Here is a 25271-nt window from a genome sequence, read left to right as displayed (position 1 = left end):
TAACATTCTTAAATCTCTCCCCTATATTAGCATTTGTCAAGTTGAAGAGTTAAAACCTGCAGAGAACTTACAATTAAAAAACAGGGATCATGACCACTAGCTGAGCGCCAGTAGAATAGTTTATATGATGGGCAGGGAAAAACATCTGTATCTATAAAGCTATTATAAAAAAAGGAATATAGAACCAGTGTGTTACAGAAATGACCACCATTAATTCAGGGTAGAATTTAGCATGAAATTTAAGATTAAAGATTACTATGTATTATCATCCGTAGAGATACGTTCTTACTAATACTCAAAATACTCATTGAAATGGATGGTGAGGTTGTAGGCAACAGGATTAATCACCTACAAAAATCATGAGTGGTTTGTCCAGCTAAGATCCCAAAGATCTTCAACATCAAATTATTTTTGCTTAAGCAGTCTGAAAAGATCTACTTAGAATTCTTACACCAATTTAAAAGTAATGAGTCTGATGATATGTGTGTGTATGTGGGGCAAGAAGTGGACAGAAGCATATCTGGCCAGCATAATATAGTGAAAGCATACTGAAATAAAAAAAGCTAAAAGATTTAACCATAATGACCAGTAAATACAATAAATGTCATTTACTTTCTAGTCTAGTATAACAGATCTTAATTAAAAGTACTAATATATAAATAAAACAACTTGATTAATTGTTCTTAGCAATACTAATGTTAAGTACAACTTTCACACAGGTTAAATGCCCCAAATAATTATCTGGTCTAATGTTAAAAGTGAAGTACTGTGCGTCAAAGGACAACATCAAGTGAAAACAATCCACAGAATGGGAGAAGATTTTTGCAAACTGTAAATCTGATAAGGGACTTGTAAGAGTTGTTTTTTTTTTTTTTAGTATATTCTATATACAACTCAATAATAAAAGAAACTCAATTAAATGGGCAAAGGAGCTGAAAAAAAATTTCTCCACAGAAGATATATAAATGGCTGATAAGTACGTGAAAAGATGATCAACATCATTAGCCATCAGGAAAATGAAAACCACGAGATACCACTTCACACACGATAAGAAAGCTATAATAAAGAAATCAGATAATATTAAATGTTGGTGAGGATGTGGAAAAACGTGGAACCTTTACACATTGTTGGTGGGAATGTAAAAATGGCATAGCTGTTCTGGAAAAAAAGTCTGGGAGTTCCTCAAAAGGTTAAACAGAGTTATCATATGGCTGTAAATCCATTCTTAGGTATATACCCAAGAGATACAAACACGTATGTCCATACAAAAACCTGTACATGAATGTTCACAGCAGCATTATTATTATTTTTAAAATATTTATTTATTTATTTATTTGACTGCGTGGGTCTTAGCTGCGGTTTGCGGGACCTAGTTCCCTGACCCAGGCCCCCTGCATTGGGAGCATAGAGTCTTAACCACTGGACCACCAGGCAAGTCCCGCAGCAGCATTATTCTCAATAGTCAAAAAGCAGGAATGACCCAAATGTCTGCCAATGATAAATGGATAAATAAAATGTGGTTTATCCATACAAAAGAATATTTTGGGGAAATAAAAAGAAATGAAGTAGTGATTAAAAATACAATAGGATGAACCTAGAAAACACGCTCAGTGAAAGAAGCCAGTGAAAGAAGCCAGACACAAACGACTACATATTCTATGCTTCTATTTATATGAAATGCCCAGAACAGGCAAATCCATACAGAAAGAAGATTAGTGGTTGTTTAGGGCTGGGTGAGGAGAAATTGGTAGTGATTACTAACGGGTATGGGGTCTCTCTTATGGAGTGATTACAATGTTCTAAAACTGACTATAGTAATGGTTGCACAACTTTGTGAATATAGTAAGAACCACTGAATTGTACACTTTAAATTGGTGAACTGTATGGCATGTGAATTATGTCAATAAAGCTGTCATAAAAAAAAGTGATGTATACATTCATGAAATGCGTATTAAACACTCCAGTGTGCCAGGTGCTATGTTAAGCAAAGCCAAAAGCCTATCAAGACACTCTTCCCATAATCAAACAGAAAAAGACAAACATTGTATGATCTCACTTATATGTGGAATCTAAAAGAGCTGAACTCACAGAAACAGAGAGTAGTAGATGGGCTGAGGGTGGGGGAAATGGGGAGATATTGGTCAAATGGTACAACCTTTCAGTTAAAAGATGAGTAGGTTCTGGGGAGCTAATGTATAGCATGGTAACTATAGTTAACAGGATTGTATTGTACTCTTAGAAGTTGCTAAGAGAGGGCTTCCCTAGTGGCGCAGTGGTTGAGAATCTGCCTGCCATGGCAGGGGACATGGGCTCGAGCCCTGGTCTGGGAAGATCCCACATGCCGCGGAGCAACTAGGCCCATGAGCCACAACTACTGAGCCTGCGCGTCTGGAGCTTGTGCTCCACAACAAGAGAGGCTGCGATAATGAGAGGCCCGCGCACCGCGATGAAGAGTGGCCCCCGCTTGCTGCAACTGGAGAAAGCCCTCGCACGGAAACGAAGACCCAACACAGCCAAAAATAAAAATAAATAAAATAAAGAATTACAAAAAAAAAAAAAGAGTAAAATATTAAAAAAAAAAAAAAGTTGCTAAGAGAAACAGATATTGAATGTTACCACCACTAACAACAAAACAAAACAAACAAAAACCCCTATGTGAAGTGATAGATGTATTAACTAATTTTATTATGGCAATCATTTCACAATATATACATATATCAAATCATTGTGATATATAACTTAATGTTATTTGTCAATTTTATCTCAATAGAGGTGGGGAAAAAAAAGACACTTCTCCCTATGGTCATAAAAAATTTCTTCTTTGTTACCCAAAACTTTCCTAACTTGTTTTGTACATTTAGATCTTCAAACCATCTGTAATTTATAGACAGTGAGTTATAAATCTTTATTTCCAAATAGCCAAATGTTACAACCCCATTTACTGAATATAAATTCCTTTCTGCACAAATTGACAATGTTATTTTTGTTATGAACTAAGTTTCCAGTAAACACGTGGTCAGCGTCTAAATTCTCTGACATTCTGCTAATCTATTTGTCCATCCCTAAAGCAATACTACATTGTTTTAATTACTATAGTCTTAACATATGCTCTGATGTCTGCAGGTGCTAAATTATTGGTAAAAATAATTTTTGGCTATTCTTGAGCTTTCTCTGATTCTAAAGCTCTATATGAATCTGCAGGTTTATAACGAACTCCACTAAGATTTGTATTAGAATTTTACAAATTTATAAATAAGTTAGGAGATACTGCCTTATTTCTGTCAGGTCTACTGCTAAAATGCCACCTCTAAGAGAGGCCTTCTCTTGACTATCCTATATGACAGTAGATCTCCTGGCACTCCCTATTTCCCTTAGTTTAATTTTGTTTTTTAGAGCATATTACCATCTGACATATTATATATCTTACTATCTTTTTCTGGTCTCCCTTCACCACTACCCCAGCTTACCCAATAAAGTGCCATAAAAGTAGGGACCCTTCATTTGTTCACAGCTCTATCTGCAACTGACAGAACACACAGAATGAGCTCTCAAATGTTTATAGAGTAAATGAATCTTCAAAAGTGAATATTCCAAACCAGGAATGTAATATTTCTGTTTATTAAGGTCTTCTTTTGATCTTTCAATGAAGTTTTAAAGTTTTCTTTACATGGGTCTTATATTTCCAGTTTTACTTGTAAGTATTTTATACTTGGATATTCTTTTGAGTGAAACTGTTTTTCCATTTTTGATGGAATGCTATGATTTGTATATGTTGTTCTTGTATCCAGCCATATTTTTCTGGTTAAGGGCGTTTCCCTTCCTTTTCTACCTTAGTATGCTTCAGAAGCGAGAACGAGTTAGCCTTAACCTACTTCAGGGCTCCTACCATACCCACTTCTTATCCCACTACACTCTAGTCACAAGATAACTTTTCGTCATTCTGAGTGTACTTTTTTCATGACTCCATGCCATATATGTCATTCTGATGTAGGGCTGAAATAAGAGACGTTAGAATGAGACCTTGTTCTCTCTATTTTGCAGCCAAAGCCACCAAATTTCTTCTAAGAGAAGACAATTATTATCAGGAATATATGACAGTGTTCTAAAACTGCAGGTAGCAACCCGACAGTAGATCACGGCCATCATTTAAAAAGCTAATCTGAGGAATATCAGCACCTGTCACACAGAGTAAGGTAAGTACTGGTTTATGAAACTTCTGTTATATGTAAATGTGTGATGATAAAAAAAAAAGTATGGGGCTTCCCTGGTGGCGCAGTGGTTGGGAATCTGCCTGCCAATGCAGGGGACACGGGTTCGAGCCCTGGTCTGGGAGGATCCCACATGCCGCGGAGCAACTGGGCCCGTGAGCCACAATTGCTGAGCCTGCGCTCAGCAGGCCTGTGCTCCGCAACAAGAGAGGCCGCGATGAAGAGTGGTCCCCACTTGCCGCAACTGGAGAAAGCCCTCGCACAGAAGCGAAGACTCAACACAGTCATGGGTAAATAAATAAATAAATAAAAGAACGTGAATTTCTTTAAAAAAAAAAAAAAAAAGTATGGAGTCAGTAAAAAAAAAATTGGAAATACACTGATATAGGAGATGTACTAAAGAAGAGAAACTTAGCAAGGGGAGGAGAGGAAGGTGGGACAGGAAGATCACGGAAAGGAAGGAAGCAATAGCAAGAAAGTTCTAAGAAGAGTTATCTAAGTGTGAGTCAGCAAAGGCCTCAACTGGGCCACTGAAGTAGACATGAGAAGGAAGAGTTCTAAGGAAAAACTGCACACTTCCCCCATCTCCTATGAAGTAAAATGAAAGTGAACTATTTGAAAAAAAAAAAATGTTTGCTTTTACTCACTTTATTCAAGATAATTCTCCTGAGAAGTCTTAAACATTAAAATTTGGAATGTTTTGTTTTAAAGTCACATCACAAATAATTCTTACCTTGCTCTCTCTTTCTAATTCACTTCTCAGCCATTCAAAGTCACTGTATCTTCTTCTAACGGTAGATTCCTTCAGCTTGAAAATAGGCAGATTTGTCTGAAACAAACAGAAAATCACTCCTAAATTGAAGCATGTTACAGGGACTTCAAAAAAGTGGGGGGTTGGGGGAGGACCTGTTTGTCAAATTGATAATATGGCAAGCCTAGTTATGTTAATATAAGAAAATCATAAAGTTATTAAGATGACATTTTTTTACCTTTAAATGTAAAAAAGTACATTTTTTACATGGCTGTTAAAAAAGTATTTTATTTATACTAGAATACAACTTTTATTTATTTATTTATTTATTTTTTATATTTATTTTTGGCTGTGTTGGGTCTTCGTTTCTGTGTGAGGGCTTTCTCTAGTTGCGGCAAGTGGGGGCCACTCTTCATCGCGGTGCGCGGGCCTCTCACTATCGCGGCCTCTCGTTGCAGAGCACAGGCTCCAGACGCGCAGGCTCAGTAGTTGTGGCTCACGGGCCCAGTTGCTCCGCGGCATGTGGGATCTTCCCAGACCAGGGCTCGAACCCGTGTCCCCTGCATTGGCAGGCAGATTCTCAACCACTGCGCCACCAGGGAAGCCCAGAATACAACGTTTAAAAATGCACATTTGTACATATGCTTTTGGATGTCATTCTGCCTGAGGTCAGTTACATAAATATAGGTCAGTTTTTCTATTTCAGTAAGCTGTAAAAATGTCAGGAGTGAGATGAAGCTAGCTCTGATTGCTATACAGTTTAGTATACAATGCTCATAGGGGAAACAGACCTTAACTACTTTGAAATGAAATACAAAATATTTTGTTATTATGACTAAATTAGATGTTTCATAGTGAAAGAAAATAATGCAGAATTATTCTTAATAGTCTTCTTAAAAATGCGAGAAAACAGCAGGGAAAGAGTGCAATGCACTCTTACCACCAATAGGAAATTAGGAGTCATAGACATAAGGTCCATCTATCCAGAGCTTACAGGCTGAGGGCAAGTTTAGGAACTGAAAACATAATGCCCAGTACCTTGAGGTTACATCGGAATGGAAGACTATTTTTACAAGAAAGAACGCAATGACTACTTCTGTCAAATTCTAAACTTAAAGTAATAAGAAAGATTTCTATTATCTTTTACTGATCCTAAAGAGAAAATATACTACCAAATACAATTTAAAATGGTTTACGATTGAGGGCTATTAGCAGAAGCTGTATACCACTACAATTTTATAATCAAGAATAGATTTTAAAATGCACATAATATCACAAAGTTGGTAGGGACAGAAATGACCTAACACAATTAATGCCATACCATACTGAAAATGCTATTTAATACTATATACTCTCAGATTATATTTTGTCCTTTATTCAGTCTTTACACTTGTAGAATGACAAACTGTTTTAAAGCTGAAAAGAAAAAGTGTCACCCGAAGGAAAGATTGGCTTCTTACAGGGACATCATCATCATGTAAAATTCACCCCTAAGAAAATTCCAATCATTTGTTAAACTTAATGCCACTAGTGAGTGTCATTCAGCAGAAGTAAAGCTTTTTATTCAGGACCGTAAACCCATTTTGCAGTGGTTTCAATTTTTTCCAACGTGTATTAACTTCTCTATGTAGTATACCTTATAGCTTGGAATCTTCTATAGATGCTATTGGGCGTAACACTGTATAGGTTTCAAGCATGAAACCAAATCTCACAAGAGGTTTAAAAGCACTTGAATTTTCTTTCCCAGGTAACCACAACATTTGTTCATTGTATTAATGACTAAGAGCAAAATTGCACCTAACAAGACTCTTATTATACTAAAAGTCAAGCTTATATTTAGAGATGCTGGCTTGCTGTACAGAGGGGTATTCTCACTCCCCACAGGGAATAAAATTAGGTCCCCTGGAGAGCAGGATGATAATTCCCAGAAAGAAAGCACTGGATTATTTCTCTCTAATTTCACCCATTGGCTTTTTAACCAAGTTCACCCTTCCGCATTAAAATATTAAGTCTTTGTAAGTGTCTAAAGATAGAAAGGCCTTTACAGAATTGAGTGTTTTCTGCAGGTGAGACTTTACATTTTGAATTCCCTCCTCTCAAATTACTTTACAAAAGGGATTAGCTGCTCTCTTTATTCAATATGTTAAGATCAAGCTTGTGAATAGAGTTCCCTAAGAATTTTCATACTTATGGGTACGGAAGTCTATAAAGTTAATCTCTGAAACAACATATCAAGCTTACAGGTACAATGTTGAGGGAAGAATGCCAATTCAGCTCATTTTACCTCCATTTTCCCTTTTGAACTTTTGACACAAGCATGATTATATCTGATTCACTTTAATAGACGGGTAGTGGGAGGGAGAAAAAGTCCATTCCTTTCTATGATTAGCTAAGAGTTTGATAGATTATATATTAAAAAAGGATCATGGTTAGCTAAGAAAATTTCATGGTTTTCTCAGCTGGTTATAATTTCTCTTTATATGAGGACTGCTTTAGAGTTTCTTGTGTTTTTTTTGACATCTTTATTGGAGTATAATTGCTTTACAATGGTGTGTTAGTTTCTGCTGTATAACAAAGTGAATCAGCTATACATATACATACATCCCCATATCCCCTCCCTCTTGTGTCTCCCTCCCACCCTTCCTATCCCACCCCTCTAGGTGGTCACAAAGCACCGAGCTGATCTCCCTGTGCTATGCGGCTGCTTCCCACTAGCTATCTATTTTACATTTGGTAGTATATATATGTCCAGGCCACTCTCACTTCATCCCAGCTTACCCTTCCCTTTCCCCGTGTCCTCAAGTCCATTCTCTATGTCTGCGTCTTTATTCCTGTCCTGCCACTAGGTTCTTCAGAACCTTTTTTTTTTTTTTAAGATTCCATATATATGTGTTAGCATATGGTATTTGTTTTTCTCTTTCTGACTTACTCCACTCTCTTATGTCAGTCTCTAGGTCCATCCACCTCACTACAAAAAACTCAATTTCATTTTTTTATGGCTGAGTAATATTCCATTGTACATATGTGCCACATCTTCTTTATCCATTCATCTGTCGATGGACACTTAGGTTGCTTCCATGTCCTGGCTATTGTAAACAGAGCTACAATGAACATTGTGGTACATGACTCTTTTTGAATTATGGTTTTGTCAGGGTATATGCCCAGGAGTGGGATTGCTGGGTCATATGGTAGTTCTGTTTTTAGTTTTTTAAGGAACCTCCATACTGTTCTCCATAGTGGCTGTATCAATTTACATTCCCACCAATAGTGCAAGAGTTCCCTTTTCTCCACACCCTCTCCAGCATTTATTGTTTGTAGATTTTTTTTTTAAACGCATTGTTTACTTTGTTTATTTATTTATTTATTTATTTTTGGCTGTGTTGGGTCTTCGTTTCTGTGCGAGGGCTTTCCCCAGTTGCGGCAAGCGGGGGCCACTCTTCATCGCGGTGCGCGGGCCTCTCACTACCACGGCCTCTCCTGTTGCGGAGCACAGGCTCCAGACGCACAGGTTCAGCAATTGTGGCTCACGGGCCCAGTCGCTCCGCGGCATGTGGTTTGTAGATTTTTTTATGATGGCCATTCTGACCGGTGTGAGTGATACCTCATTGTAGTTTTGATTTGCATTTCTCTAATGATTAGTGATGTTGAGCATCCTTTCGTGTGTTTGTTTAGAGTTTTGATAAAGTCACATCAAGTAATTCTTAGTATTATTTGCCCATTATTTTTAGAGTGGTAAGTGTGCCTGTTAACTTCTCCCCGATCATCACAAGGACTTGCAATTCAACTTGATCAAAATACAAATGAAAGATGCTGAGGTTTTTTGTTTAAGCCACTGGACTATCCCTGTTGATTACAAACTCTCATGATTGGTCACTTTCAACTTATTTAACCCTTATAAAATATTCTATTTTGGTTTTCTAAAGAGAAAAGAGTAAGGATAATTTGTTTCCCCTACAGTTTTGGGAGGATGCAACTATTACTACAGTTTAAGAGCATCTATAAAAGGGCATAGTGCTAGATAAGATGAGGAATATAACAATGAGTAAGATGCAGTCCCGGCCCTTATGAAGCTTATAATGTGTTAGGTTACAAGATAAGCATATAAAAAGTTAAATTTACATGGTTAAAAATATCATACACCATAAACAAAAAGTTGAAAGACCACAAAAAACTGTAGACAAATATATGCAATAAAAAACAAAGAAATAATTTCATTAAAATGTAAAGAACTTAAAAACTAATGAAAGATGAATAACCTAACAGAACAGGCAGAACACACAAAAACTATGTCAATAATGTTCAACTTCACTCACACAAGAAATGCCAGTCAAAACAGTAAGATCCCATTTTCATTTGTCAGACAGGCAGGTATTAAATTTTAATACCCAATGATGGTGAAGATAGATAGGCATCTAAAAAACTTGCTGATAATAGTGAAAACTGGTACAACCTTTAAGGAGGGTGTTTTGGTGATATCTATCACTCTTTTAAATGCATTTATCTTTTTTTTCTTAGTTTAATTAAAATTTTTTTCAATTAATTAATTTATTTATTTTTGGCTGTGTTGGGTCTTTGTTGCTGCATGCGGGCTTTCTCTAGTTGCGTTGAGCAGGGGCTACTCTTTGTTGTGGTGTGTGGGCTTCTCATTGCAGTGGCTTCTCTTGTTGCGGAGCACGGGCTCTAGGCGCGCAGGCTTCAGTAGTTGTGCTACGCAGGCTCAGTAGTTGTGGCACACGGGCTTAGTTGCTCCACAGCATGTGGGATCTTCCCAAACCAGGGCTCGAACCCGTGTCCCCTGCATTGGCAGGCAGATTCTCAACCACTGCGCCACCAGGGAAGTCCCAATGCATTTATCTTTTGAGCCAACAATTCCACTAGGAATTAATCCTACAAATATTTCCACATATGCAGAAAGGTATCAGTGCATAGAAATTTACTTTAGCATTGTTTATATAATAGCAAAAAACAAAAAAAACACAACACACACACAAAAACCCAGAAAACTAAAAATCTTATTAAACTGTTACAAATATAAAATGAATTATTATACAGCTTTTAGAAAATATAACTCAGCCATAGACTGATCAAGAAGCCTGCCTGAGACGTGTAAAGTATAAGAAGTTTCAGAACAGTATCTATCTACAGTATGATACCATTTGTATAAAGAAAAAAGAAAAAGCATAAAGGAACTGATGATTGGTTTGGTCAGTATTCCTTTAACACATGGAGTCAGTCATACTACAGGAAGACAGTTGAGAATGGTGAAAATAGTGTGAACTACATGCAGAGAAGAAAGAAGTATATTTAGGAAGTAATTCTTGTATATTCTAAACCATAGAAGATGATGGGAATTAAAACTGAAAAGCCTGAATGTCTGGCTAAGGTATCTTCCTGTGAGCACCAGGAGTTAACAAACATCTCTGAACAGGAAAATATCTTTAAATCAAAAAAGTATAACAGAGAAGTTACTATGAATTCAACAGATTAGCTACATGTACTACTAAGGGGCAGCATGAAAACAGATGGTTCTATTCTCACCACACACAAAAGCATTTTTTTGGTAACTATGTATGATTCTGGATATTAACTAGACTTATTGTGGTGATCATTTCACAATGTATACAAATATCAAATCATTATGTTGTACACCTAAAACTAATACAATGTTAGATGTCAGTTATTTCTTAAAAAAAGAAAAAGGTTGGTTCTAGCTACTTTTAAGTTTTATCTGCTTGAAGAATATGGAAAAGAGACAGACAACTGAGGCAAATTATAGCAAAAATTCTTCAGAGGTTTTCTTTTGGATATCATTTAAAATGCTCTTGACTTATCCAGAGACAAATAAAGTGCTGCATTCTGAAACTAAACGTAAATCAGACTTAACTATGGTTAACTTAAGATGACTAAAACCTCTGAAATTTAAAAGGCAAGATTTAGTATTTTCTCATCCTTACATTCATATTTTCCTCCTAATTTCAAGAAAAGTTGCTCTAGGGACTTCCCTGGTGGTCCAGTGGGTAAGACTCCGTGCTCCCAATGCAGGAGACCCAGGTTTGATCCCCGGTAGGGGAACTAGATCCTGCATGCATGCTGCAACTAAGAGTTCACATGCCGCAACTAAGAAGTCTGCATGCTGCAACTAAGAGCCCGCATGCCGCAGCAAAGATCCCATGTGCCACAACTAAGACCTGGAGGAGCCCAAATAAATAAATAAATAAATAAAAAGAAAAAAAAAAGAAAAGCTGCCCTAGTTGCTCAAGCTGAGCATAAACTAGAAACCACTGTTTTCCTCTAGCTATGGTTCATTTTACCTAACAGGTAAAAGTGTCAAACTCAGCCATTTGTATGAAATAACAATATTTGAGGAACAGTGACCAGAGACAGGCAAGATCAGAGACAAGCAAAACTAAAGTCCATCATTAGGCAGGAACCATAAACTAAGACACAGCCGTCAGCTATTTGTGTAGGTATGTGTTATTAGTAAATGCTGAAGGTGAGCTTAAGTAACCTTGGCCTATTTTAGACTTTTCAGTTTCATTCATGGAGTTATGAACGTTCTGCAAAGCAAAGACAGAGGCTCCTATAAATATTTACATCAACTACTGTCATACATGTAAGAAACCGCAAATTAACCATAATTTAAAGCTATGTCAGGGCTATGGCCCAAACTAACACTTAAAAAGCAGAGAATTATAATCATCTGCCCCTCAAAAAGTTAAGTTGGTTGCCTGGAATCCATAAAGTCTATAAAAACTATTTATTCCACATTGAAAATATGCTTTTAGTAATCATTATAAGCCAAATACTAGTTAAATGTCACCACTACTTAATAACATTTCTTTGGAAAACTATAAAATAGGTTACCTATATTAACAAGGGAGGCAAAAGCTGAGAATACAACAAGAGTGATCAGATCTGGCACTGAAAGGAGCTTTTAAAGTCATATCTAAATATAGAACATAATATTAAAAAGTCAGAGCTAAGAAAGTCAATCCATAATCTCTACTCCATATCCTATTCCTGCTACTGAAGTCAAAGACGTCTTCTTCAACCTGGTTATGCTTCAGAATTACCTGAGTAGTTTAAAACAACTTCTTAAATGAAGAATAACACAAATAGAGAAAAGTGCACAAATACATTGAGGGTACAGCTCAATAAATTTTCCAGTGGTAGTAATCTGAGTAGTCCTAAAACAAAACAAAACAAAACATGGGGCATCCCTGGGGGCGTAGTGGTTAAGAATCTGCCTGCCAATGCAGGGGACACGGGTTCGAGCCCTGCTCCGGGAAGATCCCACATGCCACTGAGCAACTAAGCCTGTGCGCCACAACTACTGAGCCTGTGCTCTAAAGCCCGTGAGCCACAACTACTGAGCCCACGTGCCACAACTGAAGCCTGCGCTCCTCAACAACAGAAGCCACCTCATGAGAAGCCTGCGCACTGCAACAAAGAGTAGGCCCCGCTCGCCGCAACTAGAGAAAGCCCACGTGCAGCAACGAAGATCCAATGCAGCCAAAAATAAATAAATAAATTAATTAATTAAAAATAAAGAATCAAGCACTGCCTCATTATTGCTCTCTCTTTTTTTTAACGTTTAAAGTTTTTACTGATTTGACACAAAACGAAGATAACATAAAATTCTTTACAAGATTCACACTGGTAACAAATTGGTTAAGCAATGTCAGTTCAGAGTATTGAAGCTTAACACTGCACAAAGAAAATTCAAAATGCCCATAAATATGACAATTCATAAAATGAAAGAAACTTGATAGAGACTTCCTAAATTTGACAAGCCCCAAAATCTTCATGGCATTACAAATAATGATATATGACACTATTTTTTTCCTAAACTATCATTAGTAAAGAACAAAATTTTATTCTCCATGCTGGAGGAAGGAATGTAATTTTTAAAAATTTTTTCTATGTAAAATATTATAAAATTATTGTCATATGTAGAAGTAATCGAGTATGCAACAGCAAAAACCTCAAAAAAATATAGAATGGTGTTAGGCAGTTAGTAATATTATGTTAATTTCTGAATTTTGTGACATCAGTAATATTCTGCAGTTTTCTTTTTTTAATTGAAGTATAGTGGATTTTCAATATTATATTAGTTTCAGGTGTACAACAGAGTGGCTCAAAATTTTTATAGATTATACTCCATTTGTTATTATAAAATATTGGCTATATTCCCTGTGCTGTACAATATATCCTTGTAGTTTATTTATATATGCCTTATCTCTTTAGTCTCCTTCCATCTAGAGCAATCCTCCTGCCCTTTTGCCATTTAAGACATTGGCAATTTTAAAGAATGTATCTGAGATACATTATACACTTGAGTTTGTCCTTTTCCTCATGACCAGTTTCATGTTGTTCATTTTTGTCAGGAATGTCCTTACAGAAGGAATGCTGAAGCTTTCTCAGTGCCCGACATCAGAAAGCACGTGATGTCAGCTTGTCCTATTATTGGATCACTTGGTTAAGGTGAGGTCAGCTAGATTTCTCCCATGTAAAGTTACCTTTTTTCCTCTTTATAATGAGTTTTTTTTTTTTATTCTTGCACTTACCCTTCATAATAAAATTCAGTGCCATTTGGAATTTACCCAGCTAAATTTAAAACTTATAGAACTGGCAGAGCACAGAATGAATTCTTCTTGGAGAATTAACATTTTTAGGTGAAATTACTTGCCTGGCTTTAACCATTAAGAGAGAGACTGGCTTACTGCAGGAAAGCCCTACTCTCTGCCAAATACAGTGTGAACATGCAGATGTGTAAGTACATTATGTTCACAATTCGTTGATTCAGAAAAATTAAGAAGACTTATAGTCTACTTGGCTAGAATGAAGCCATGGATATTTGTTACTTGTCCTATGCAAAACTCAGGGCAATTCTCAAGCTTCTGTGTAGCTTATGAAAAGGAGATGGACTAATCACTGTATAAGAAACCTGGGGCATTCAGAAAACTAGAAAAGAACAAGACTAACCACTTGAAGAGAACTATTCAATATTGTTTTATTGCTCTTTATTTTTCCTAATAATACACCAGAAACAAAACTGCAAAGGGATGAAATGTTATGAGAGAGGCCTATATGCCTGATACTCTTTTTTTTTTTTTCTTTTTATTTTATTTATTTTATTTTTGGCTGTGTTGGGTCTTCGTTTCTGTGCGAGAGCTTTCTCCAGTTGCGGCAAGCAGGGGCCACTCTTCATCGCGGTGCGAGGGCCTCTCACTATTGTGGCCTCTCTTGTTGCGGAGCACAGGCTCCAGACGCGCAGGCTCAGTAGTTGTGGCTCACGGGCCTAGTTGCTCCGCGGCATGTGGGATCTTCCCAGACCAGGGCTCGAACCCGTGTCCCCTGCGTTGGCAGGCAGATTCTCAACCACTGCGCCACCAGGGAAGCCCCTGCCTGATACTCTTAAAAGGCTATTTATATAAAACAGAAACCAGTCATTTCCCACAAGGTATTACTAATCACATAGGGTAAAATCATCAGGAATCCAAACAGACATCATATACTAAAGAACAGATTTTGAAACCATGGTATAGAGCTCTAAAACAAATGCTCCCTTCATGTCCAAGCAGAGGAAATGGCCACATTATTGGTCTCCATAAAGCTAGGTCTTACGCACTTACACAGGCTGACCTATTAAAGTCAGCAGCTCACAGATACCCTATATGTAACCTGATTATCACTGATAACCAAGCAGAAAACCAAGCCTCAAAACGTGGTCACCTGAATATAGCTTAACAATAGATATTAGAAAAATGTTTACTAGGTGTTTCTAGTATTTCTTCAGATAGTGTCATGTGTACATTTGAAAAAAGAGACTGGCAAAGACATCAAAAGTATACTCAATAGACCATACTCTATTCAACCAATCCTAAGAGATGTAAATGGATGCCTCACTACAGTTCTCATTAAAAGGTTGTATTTCTCCAAATATCTACATCTAGAGATAAAGGATAAGCTGAGAAGTGCTTAAGCTATTACCTCGCCCTTCAGTACTTTTGATACTTGTTTTACCCAAACTGGAACAGCATGAATAACTGGAGATATGGTTTATAACCTAGATGAACTCTAAATATGGCTTGGGAGAAGTCATTGAAGTGAAGAATAAGCTTTTAGTCTGGAGAACCTTTGAAATGTAGATTGTCATTAAGCCAAGGTATTTAGTTTAGTTTCTTTCTTTCTTTTTTTAAAAAATAAGGACGTGGCCTTCCTGTGATACAATTTCCCGTTATTTTAAAAGAAGTATCCTTTATGGTATAATTTCTGAAACAGTAGAGAAGAAATTATCTAGACTGGTTTAATGTATAAACCAAGTAATTCCAAATACTTTTCCTACTTTGTCCATATTCTTCATTTGTGAATGGCAACAAGATTCATTTGTGAGCTCATGCAAGGTTTTCAATGAACAACCTTTAATGGAATTGTGCAGTAATAATTCTACTGTAAAGGACAATTTGTTCTTAATAGTTCATGAACACTTACATAATCCTACAGGCTTCTGCTGAACGAAAACCGCCTATTAACAGGGTAACCTTTTTTGAACAATTTTTAAAGTGCAAAACAACTTTCTATCTCTTTCCAACGTGCCTAATTGTAAGAATTGCCTCAAGAGGTTTTATATTTTTTTAAATTTACTTAATTTATTTATTTTTGGCTGAGTTGGGTCTTCATTGCTGCACGCGGGCTTTCTCTATCTGTGGCGAGCGGGGGCTACTCTTTGTTGCGGTTCGCAGGCTTCTCATTGCGGTGGCTTCTCTTGTTGCAGAGCACGGGCTCTAGGGCACGTGGGCTTCAGTAGTTGTGGCACATGGGCTCAGTAGTTGTGGCTTGTGGGCTGTAGAGTGTGGGCTCAGTAGTTGTGGCTCACGGGTTTAGTTGCTCTGCAGCATGTGGGATCTTCCCGGACCAGGGATCGAACCCATGTCCCCTGCGTTGGCAGGTGGATTCTTAACCGCTGCGCCACCAGGGAAGCCCTGGACACTATCTTAATTCTTATATCTTATCATATATCATAAGATATATCATATCTTACCACCAGGGAAGTCCCTCAAGAGGTTTTAAACATACTCCCATCCCCACAAACTCCAAATGCCCTCATCTAGAGAATCTCATTCAAATGAGTATGGGTTGGAATCCAAACATCAGTATTTTTAGGTGATTCTAAGGTGCAACCAGGGTCAAGAACCACTGCCCTAGACTTACTAAGTGTGAAACAGGGTAGGGGGGTACTGAGGAATCTGTATGGTCACCAGTGATTCTAGTTTAGCCAGGACAGATAAGGGCAGTATTTTACCTCCTCAAGGATAGTGATCTGGAACTAACACTATGAGAACACTGAACTGGAAACAGGATGCAAAGTCACTGTAAGTAAAACTATAATGTAGAAACCAGTGAGAGAATATTAGTTAAGAAGCTCTTTTCAGTAAGTGTATTTTAAACTTCAATATATGCATTACCAGGCACATATGGACTACAGAGATCTAAAAAGGACACCCTCCTTAAGAGATATTTACAGCATAAAACTGGTGGGTGGAGGGAGGAAAGCAAAGTAGTCTTCCAAGATTTATTACCTTTAGCAGTTACAACCATAATTCATCACAGACTTACTGTTTAGATAAAAGGGTAGAAACCTGCACTAGAGTAATCAGCGTAGAAATGAAATAGACATAAAACATACACACATGAATATATTAAGTCTGCATGGCAGGCTCATAAAAAGTATCCTTACCAAAAAAAAAAAAAAAAAAAAGAACAATGGTACATGCTCATTTGCAGGTATGTCATTTTGATACATTACTGACCCTTGAACAATGCTGGGTATTAGTGGCGCTGACCCTCCTGAGAGTTGAAAATCCAAGTATAATTTATAGTCGGCCCTCTGAATACATGGTTCCTCTGTATTTGCGGTTCTGCAAACATGGATCCTGTAGTACTGTAGTATTTACTATTGAAAAAAATCCGTTAATAGGTGGACCCATGCAGTTCAAACCTATGCTGTTCAAGGACCAACAGTATATCCTTTCAGACTTCCATATATACAAATTTTATTCTTATTAAAAATATCAGCTTCTCATTTGATATCGTTAACATGACTGTATACAGTCATCATCTATATGAGAGACAGTATAGTACAATGGTTAAAGCATGCAGCTCTGGAACCAGACAATCTGGTTTTAATCCCAACTCAGGCATTAATCAGCTATCTGACCCTGGGCAAAATGCTATGGATGAGAGCTAGATGAAGCCTTAATATAGATCCAGGGAACTGATATACCGTCTTTAGGACAAACCTCTGAAGGTAAAATTACTGGGCTAAAAGCTATGAGTGTTAAGGCTTCAAAATGTCCTCCAGAGAGGCTACTTTGCTGTAGACTAAGGAGGTACACAACTGTAGCAGGCTATTACTTTGGTGGCCTACAATAAACAATGCCTCTCGGTATCTTTCTTTCTGTATCCTCCATATCTTTATGTATCCTCTCCCATATCAGCCTGGCCATGTAACTGCCTTTGATCAATGGTATATTAGCAAATATCTATTGATTACAATAGGGCTCGTCCTCTTGGAACGCTTCTTCATAAAGACATTGTCTCTTGGAACCCAGTCACCGTTACTCTATTAGAAATCTAACTATCCACATGGAGGAAAACTCAGGACCTTATCATCAGCCCCAGCTTATCTCCCAGATGGTAGCCAGCACCAACTTCCCAGCTAGCTATATGACTGAGTCATCTTAGAAATAAATCCAGCCCCAATCAAGCTGCTCCAGTAGATATCAAGGAGAACAGAGATAAGCTGTCCCTTCTTAGATCTGACCAAACTGTAGAACTGTAATAAAGTGAAAGTAAATTGTTGTTTTAAGCCACCAAAGTTGGGAGTTTTGTTACACAGCAATAGATAACTGAATCAGTAACCTGACTTTGGTAGAGTCATGCTAATAATCAAGAAGAGACTGAGAGGATAGTATTTCATATATAAAAATGTGATACCTAAAGAGCGAATAGACTTAAAAAATGTTTAAACTCTTTGCTGTTTACTTTTTTGCTTCCTTATCAGCTCTTGACTATTTTCTGAGTAGCTGAAGTTCCCAGAAAATCCAAAAGATTTTACTGATTCTGGATTATTCAGCAAAGGAAGTGTTCCTCCATAACTTAAGAAGCTGATCAAATGAGCTGAACCTGAAGATTTCCTACTCTGAACAAAGGCAAAGTTTTAAAATAATGGTTATAATTTAAGATTGAGTTGCTTTCTCTACAGTAACTTGATATATCTCTAGGAATAGATAGTATGAAATAGTTTGCCACCAATATTATAAAAGAATGAAGCTGAGGTGTTTCTTCAAAGAATTACCTGGAAAACTATAAAAAACATCAAAGAGGGTATTTAATGAGTCTTAATTCTCTAAGACATGAGTGATCCCCATAGTAATAGACTCCTTTCTCTTCTAGTCAGAGTGATTAGCTATAGTAAGAGCAACTAGACAATGATATTAAACACTATATACACGCATGCTTTAAATTTACAAATTGACAGCAGTGTCATTACAATATTTTATTCCTTTCATAAAGCTGCACAAAGAATGATTATTGTTCTAGTAACCTGAAAGTACTCAAATCACTAATGCAAAATCTTTTTATTAGAAATAGTAAGTAACTCTCTAAGAATCCTCATAATATACCATGACTAACAGCACAGGTCATAAGAGGATTTGTAACTTGTCATCAAAGGTTTCAATACATTAATAATTAGGTCAGTATAATTTAAAAAAATTTCTGGTCAGCAGATCCTCTTTAACTTAAGTGTAATCAGTGTTTGAGGTAGGGCTGGAAAGCAAGGCATTCTGGTTCTTTCCCTTATAATTTAGGTTCATTTCAGAGTACTCTGTCTAGCCTCTTTTCTTCTCATACTTTCCCTTCCATGACCTCTCCTCCAAGCTGTGTTGTGAAGTTTGTAAGAAAAGGAAATCATTCCAGATCCTTCACCTTTAGCCCCCGAACCCTACTTGAAACCCTATAAATATTTAATATTTATAAATATTAATTATGAAGTCTCATAAGCCATTAAACTGATGTTAGAATGCTAATAAGTATACAGAATAAAAGGCATTTACTGAGACTCTACCATGAACGCTGACTAAGTATATTGACATGGTCCCTGACTTAGATTTTATACAGACAAGGATAGGTTAGGGTTAGGAGGTAGACACTAAGGAGAGTGGAATACCATGGGGCAGTTTCTGTGAGATAGTACTCAATTTGGGGAGTACATTATGATAAAGACATGTATGTACAGCCTGTCAAAGGCCTTAAAGCTAAAAGAAAAATTTTCTAAGTATATTTTCATGGCTGCTTACATCATTATGTATCAAAAGTTTTCAAGTTTAGATATGGATGAAAAGTTTAAAGTCCCCGTTTCTTCCATTCACTTAAGGTATTCAAGGTAACAGCCATTAAGGTTGTATCTCAGAGAGAGACATAAGGTTTAAATAACTGTTGTAACACTTTTAGTGGTGGAAGTTCCTCACATGATACATTGTTGGGGGAACAAAATGCAAGCAAATATATATGAGTATATATACATTCATTCTGTATTTCCTTTGTATGACTGTAGACTTAGCATAATAGAAGCTAATCACAAATCTGTGACAATGATTTCTGATTCCTGGAAGCAGCAAACAAACAAACAAAAAACCAGATAAATTAATCAAGCAGACCTGGGCTCAAGCCCTTCTCTGGAACTAAACAGTATGACCCTGTCAAGTTACTTTCCCCCTCTATATCTGAGTTGCAGTATCTTTAAAATGAAGATACTGCCACTTAGCTCAATTAAATAGGAACTATTATTACTTCACACATATTATCACTTATTGGATATGCAGTGTAAAGTTTCAATTTATGGCTGAAGAAACTCAAAAAGAGGCGATATGAAACTTGTTCAAGGTCACATGTCTACTAATAGGCAAAGAGATAGAGAGGATTCTTACCTATGTTCAAGGTTCATGCTCTTAAGGAACACTATGGTTAGAGTACCTGACCCAGAACAGATGTTAAATAAAAAAGGTTAAAAACTCTACTAAAGGGACTTCCCTGGTGGTCCAATGGTTAAGAATCCACCTTCCAATGCAGGGGACATTGGTTCGATCCCTGGTTGTGGAACTAAGATCCCACGTGCCGCGGGGAAACTAAGCCCGTGTGCCACAACTAGAGAGCCCGTGTGCCTCAACTACAGAGTCCACGCACTCTGGAGCCCATACGCCACAACTAGAGAGAAGCCCACATGCTGCAATGAAGAGCCTGCATGCTGCAACTAAAACCTGACACAGCCAAAAATAAATAAATAAATTTTAAAAAATCTACTAAACATTTAATAAACAGTTCAACAACTACTATGTGCAAAGAGCTAAGCAATACTTGGTTACGAGGCTTTTAAAAATATTTAAACGTTGCATAAAAAGTGCTTCTGAGCACCCATAAATTAACATTAAATCATAATAATATGAACTAACAACACTGTAAATCAACTATACTCCAATATAAAATAAAAGTTAAAAAAACTTTTATTCACATATATACACTAATATGTATAAAATGGATAATAAGAACCTGCTGTATAAAAAAATAAATAAAATTCAAAAATTCAAAAAAAAAAAGAGAGTACTTAAAAAAAAAAGTTAAAAGGAGGGCTTCCCTGGTGGTGCAGTGGTTGGGAGTTTGCCAGCCAGTGCAGGGGACACGGGTTCAATCCCTGGTCCGGGAGGATCCCACACGCCGCGGAGTGGCTGGGCCCGAGCGCCACAGCTGCTGAGCCTGCACCCTAGAGCCCGTGAGCCACAACTACTGAAGCCTATGCACCACGACTACTGAGGCCCGTGTGCCTGGAGCCCAGGCTCCGCAGCGGGGGAGGCCACCGCGGTGGGAGGCCCACACCGCGGCAGGGGGTGGCCCCTGCTCACCGCAGCTAGAGAGGACCCGCGCGCAGCAACGAGGACCCAACGGAGCCAAAAATAAAATAAATAAATTTTAAAAAACCCAAAAAACCCATAATGCGTAAAACCTTGTTTCTTTAAAATATGGAACCTAAAAGAAAGGTGTAATGTGTGGACTAAAAATGTCACCTGCCATATCAGAAACAAAGGATGTTGAGGTCATCAAACCATCAGCCACTGCAGCCACAGTCCACACCACCCCCCCCCCACACTGTGCACCCTCAAGGGATTCAGGATGGAGAAAAACAGGATACTGGTCTTAGATAGTTAAGGTGCATATCAAAGGAATGATTTCAATGAGCCCAGACTCTTGCATCTTCCCATACATAAAAAGCGCTAAATTCATTAACTTGATGTCTGTTTGTCTTTAATTAATCTTTTGATGTTCCAACTACCTGGTATTTGTTGCAAAAACTCCTATGTATCCTAGCTCCTCCCTTACCTCTATGGAACAGTCCCTCAGAGCTATCTGAGAGGCTGCCTCCTGGGCTTGTCTTCAGCAAGTCTGCAGAATAAACCATAGTTCTCATCTTTCAGGTTGTGTTTTTTTTATTTTTTTTTCAGTCAACAAATGTAAAAAGATAAGGGTGGAACTGCTGGAATGGTGGGGTAAGGAGCTTGGTAAACTCTCTCCCTCCAAAAAAATCAAAGATAAAACTAGTAGTTCTACCAGTGAGGCAAGCTGTCCAAACCAGCACCATTGCTGCTAGAGGGAGACAGATCACTGATCACGAGTAGAATGCAGAAAAGTTCCATATACAGGGGTGTTGTTAACAATAGTGATCTTGGTGGCAAACAATTGGGGAAGGCCAATACTGCAGTAGACCAAGGTTGCAGTACTGACTGGGGCAAGAAACAAATCAGCAGACTTGCCAGAATTTTAGCAGGGATATCCTGAGAATGGCACAGCAATGACAGGCCTTGATAAGCTCTCACTTACCCCTGGTGGTCTGAAAGGCTATGTGCTTGCACAAAGCTGTATGCAAGCTCAGAAAAGACTGGTGAGGACCCTCATTATCCATACATCTGTAACTGAATATGAGGTCTTTCAGAGATACAGGAGAGAGAAAGACATGCTGAAACAAACTTGTAACCTGGCTATACTTTCAATTCCCCAACCTACATACGAATACACTAGCAAAGGGCAGAAGCCTTACTAGCTCAAGGTGTTTATGCAGAACCTCTGACCAGTCACTGACCACTAAAGCAGTCCTGATCCAAGGGTGACCCTCTAGGAAGCCAGGCTTAAAACACACACACACACACACACACACACACACACACACACACACACAGAAAGAGAGAGAGAGAAGAAAAATATCAGCAACTGCAAACTACAGACTTAGTGCAGGCAAGTCCTTAAAAAAAATAAAGATATAGCATCAGAGCTCCCCTGGGAGGAAAGCCAAGAGGTGATCTAGCTTAACAGTCTCTAAAATGTATCATCTAAAATGCTTGGTTTAACAAAAAAATTATAAAACATGCAAAGAAACAAGAAAGTGTAACCCATATGGGGGTGAAAACAGTCAATAGAAACTGTCTCTGAGGGTGTTCAGTTGTTGGACTAAGCTGACAAGGATTTCAAAGCAGCTATCACAAATATGTTCAAAGAACCAAAGGAAACCATACTTACAGAATTCAAGGTATGATGACAATGACTCAATGAACAGAGAATCTCAACAAAAAGAGATTATAAAGAAGAACCAAATTGGAATTCTAGAGTTGAAAAGTACAATAACTGCAATGAAAAATTCACTGGAGGGGCTCAACAGCAGATCTGAACTGCCAGACAACAGAATCAACAAATCTGAAGATAGATCAACCAAATTTTCTATTCTGAAGAACATACAGGAAAACAACAACAACAACAACAAAACAGTCTCAGAGACCCTTGAGACTCCACCAAGCATACCAACACAGGTGAAACGGGAGTCTCACAATGAGACAAAGAAGAATAAATAATGACTGAAGACTTGCCAAATTTGACTAAAATCTTTAATCTGCACATCCAAGAAGCTCAATGAATTCCAAGTAGGAGAAACACAAAGAGACTCTATACACATCATGGTAAAAATGTTGAAAGACAAAGACATGCAGAAAATTTTGAAAGTAGCAAGAGAAAAATGACTCATCACATACCCCCCAATCCCCCACAATAAGATTAACAGCTGACTTCCCCCTGAAACAATGGGGACCAGGAAGCAGTGGAATATTCAGAATGTTGAAAGAAAACACAACAACAAATAATTCTGTACCTAGCGTAGTAGACAGAATTCTGACATGGCCCCCCAAATTCCCACCCCATGGTGTACACACCTCCTTTTAAGTGTGGGTGAGTCCTATGGATGTCACTTCAATGATTAGATTACATTCTCTGACAAAGTGAAAGAATTTTGCATATGGAATTAAAGTCCCTAATCATTTTGACTTTGAGTTCATCAAAAGGGAGATTTTTGGGGGATGGGTTTGACTTAAATCAGGTGAGTCCCTTAAAAGAGGGCTTTAGTTCCTCTTAGACCAAAGAGATAGTCTGACTAGCCTTGAAGAGGAAGGCTACTATAAATTCTATAACCTCCAAGAAAATGAATTCTGCCAATTATGTGAGCCTGGAAAGAATCCCAAGCCTCACATGAGACCAAAACCTTGGCCAACCCCTGACTGTAGGCCTTGTGAGACCTGAGCAAAGGGCCGAGCTAAGCCATGCCCAGACCTCTGACTTATAGAAACTGGTAAGGTAATATTTTAAGGTACTGCATTTATGATAATTTTTAATGCAGCAGTAGAAAACTAATATATCCAGCAAAACTATCCTTCAAAAATAAAGATTAAATAAGACATTCCCAGATGAACAAAGACTGTAAGAATTCATAGTAAGCACATCTACCTTACAAGAAATAATAAAGAAAGCCCTTCAGGCTGAAAAGAAATGATACTAGATGGTAAATGGGATCCACATGAAGAAATAAAGAGCAGCAATAAAGGCAATTACATATGTAAATCGATAATACAGTAAAAAATAAATTTTTCTTTTCTTAGCTGATTAAAAAGACAATTGCATAAAACAATTATAAAATTATTGCCATTATAACATATAAAAATGTAACACATGACAATAATAGCATGAAGGAAGGGGGAGGTATATTGGACTAAGGTTCCTATTTCACTGGAATTAAGCTGGTATAATCTGAAGTACATTGTGAAAAGCTGTGGCATACTGTAATTCCTAGATCAAACACTAATAATAATTTTTAAAAAGTAAAAGGGTCTCAGGAATTTAAATGGTACAATAGAAAATATCTATTTAACACAAAAAGCAGTAAAGGAGGAACAGAGAAACAAAAATATGAGACATACAGAAAACAAGTATCAAAATGGCAGAAATAAACCCATCATACCAGTAATTTCATTAAAGATAAACGGATTAAGGGAGAAAATATTTGCAAATGAAATGACCAATAAGGGGTTAATCTCAAAAATATATAAACAGCTCTTACAACTTGACAGCAAAAAAGCAAACAATCCAATTAAAAAATGGGAAGACCTGAACAGATATTTTTCCAAAGACACACAGCTGGGCAAAAGGCACGGGAAAAGGTGCTCAACACTGTTAATCATCAGAGTAACGCAAATTAAAACCACAATGAGACATCACTTCACACCTGTCAGAATGGCTACTGTCAAAAAGACTACAAATAACAAATGCTGGAAGGATGTGGAGAAAAGGGAACCCTCGTAAACTACTGATGAGGATATAAATTGGTGCAGCCACTGTGAAAAACAGTATGGAGGTTTCTCAAAAACTAAAAATAGAACTACCATAAGACCCATCAATTCCACTCCTGGGTAAGTATCTGAAAAAAAAAGAAAACACTTATTTGGAAAGATGCACGTACCCCAATGTTCACAGCAGCATTATTTACAATTGCCACAATATGGAAGCAACGTAAGTGTCCATCAATAGATGGATGGATAAAGAAGATGTGGTATATAAGAGTGTGTGTGTGTGCGTGTGTGTGTATTACAGTGGATACTACTCAGCCATAAAAGAATGAAATTTTGCCATTTGCGACAACAATGGATGGACTTGGAGGGTATTAGGCTAAGTGAAGTAAGTCAGACAGAGGAAGACAAATACTGTATGATACCACTTATATGTGGAATCTAAAAAATAAAACAAACTAATGAACAAAAAAGAAACAGACTCACAGACAGAGGACAAAGTAGTGGTTACCAGTGGGAAGAGGGAAGGAGGGAGGGGCAAAATAGGGGTAGGGGATTAAGAGGTACAAACTACTATGTATAAAATAAATAAGCTAC

General features: G+C 37.5%; 1 protein-coding gene across 1 annotated transcript in view; it reads right to left on the bottom strand.

The window, feature by feature from the left end:
• Window positions 1-25271, bottom strand: part of SNX3 (sorting nexin 3) — a 44392-nt gene that overhangs the window by 3864 nt on the left and 15257 nt on the right. The window contains exon 2 of the mRNA XM_068551456.1: window positions 4942-5037. Coding sequence (XP_068407557.1) covers window positions 4942-5037 — 96 coding nt within the window. The remainder of the gene's footprint in view (window positions 1-4941; window positions 5038-25271) is intronic.

Source organism: Eschrichtius robustus, chromosome 9 (assembly GCF_028021215.1).
Source record: "Eschrichtius robustus isolate mEscRob2 chromosome 9, mEscRob2.pri, whole genome shotgun sequence".
Taxonomy (NCBI): Eukaryota; Metazoa; Chordata; class Mammalia; order Artiodactyla; family Eschrichtiidae; genus Eschrichtius; species Eschrichtius robustus.
This window is presented reverse-complemented; position numbering and strand designations above follow the sequence as displayed.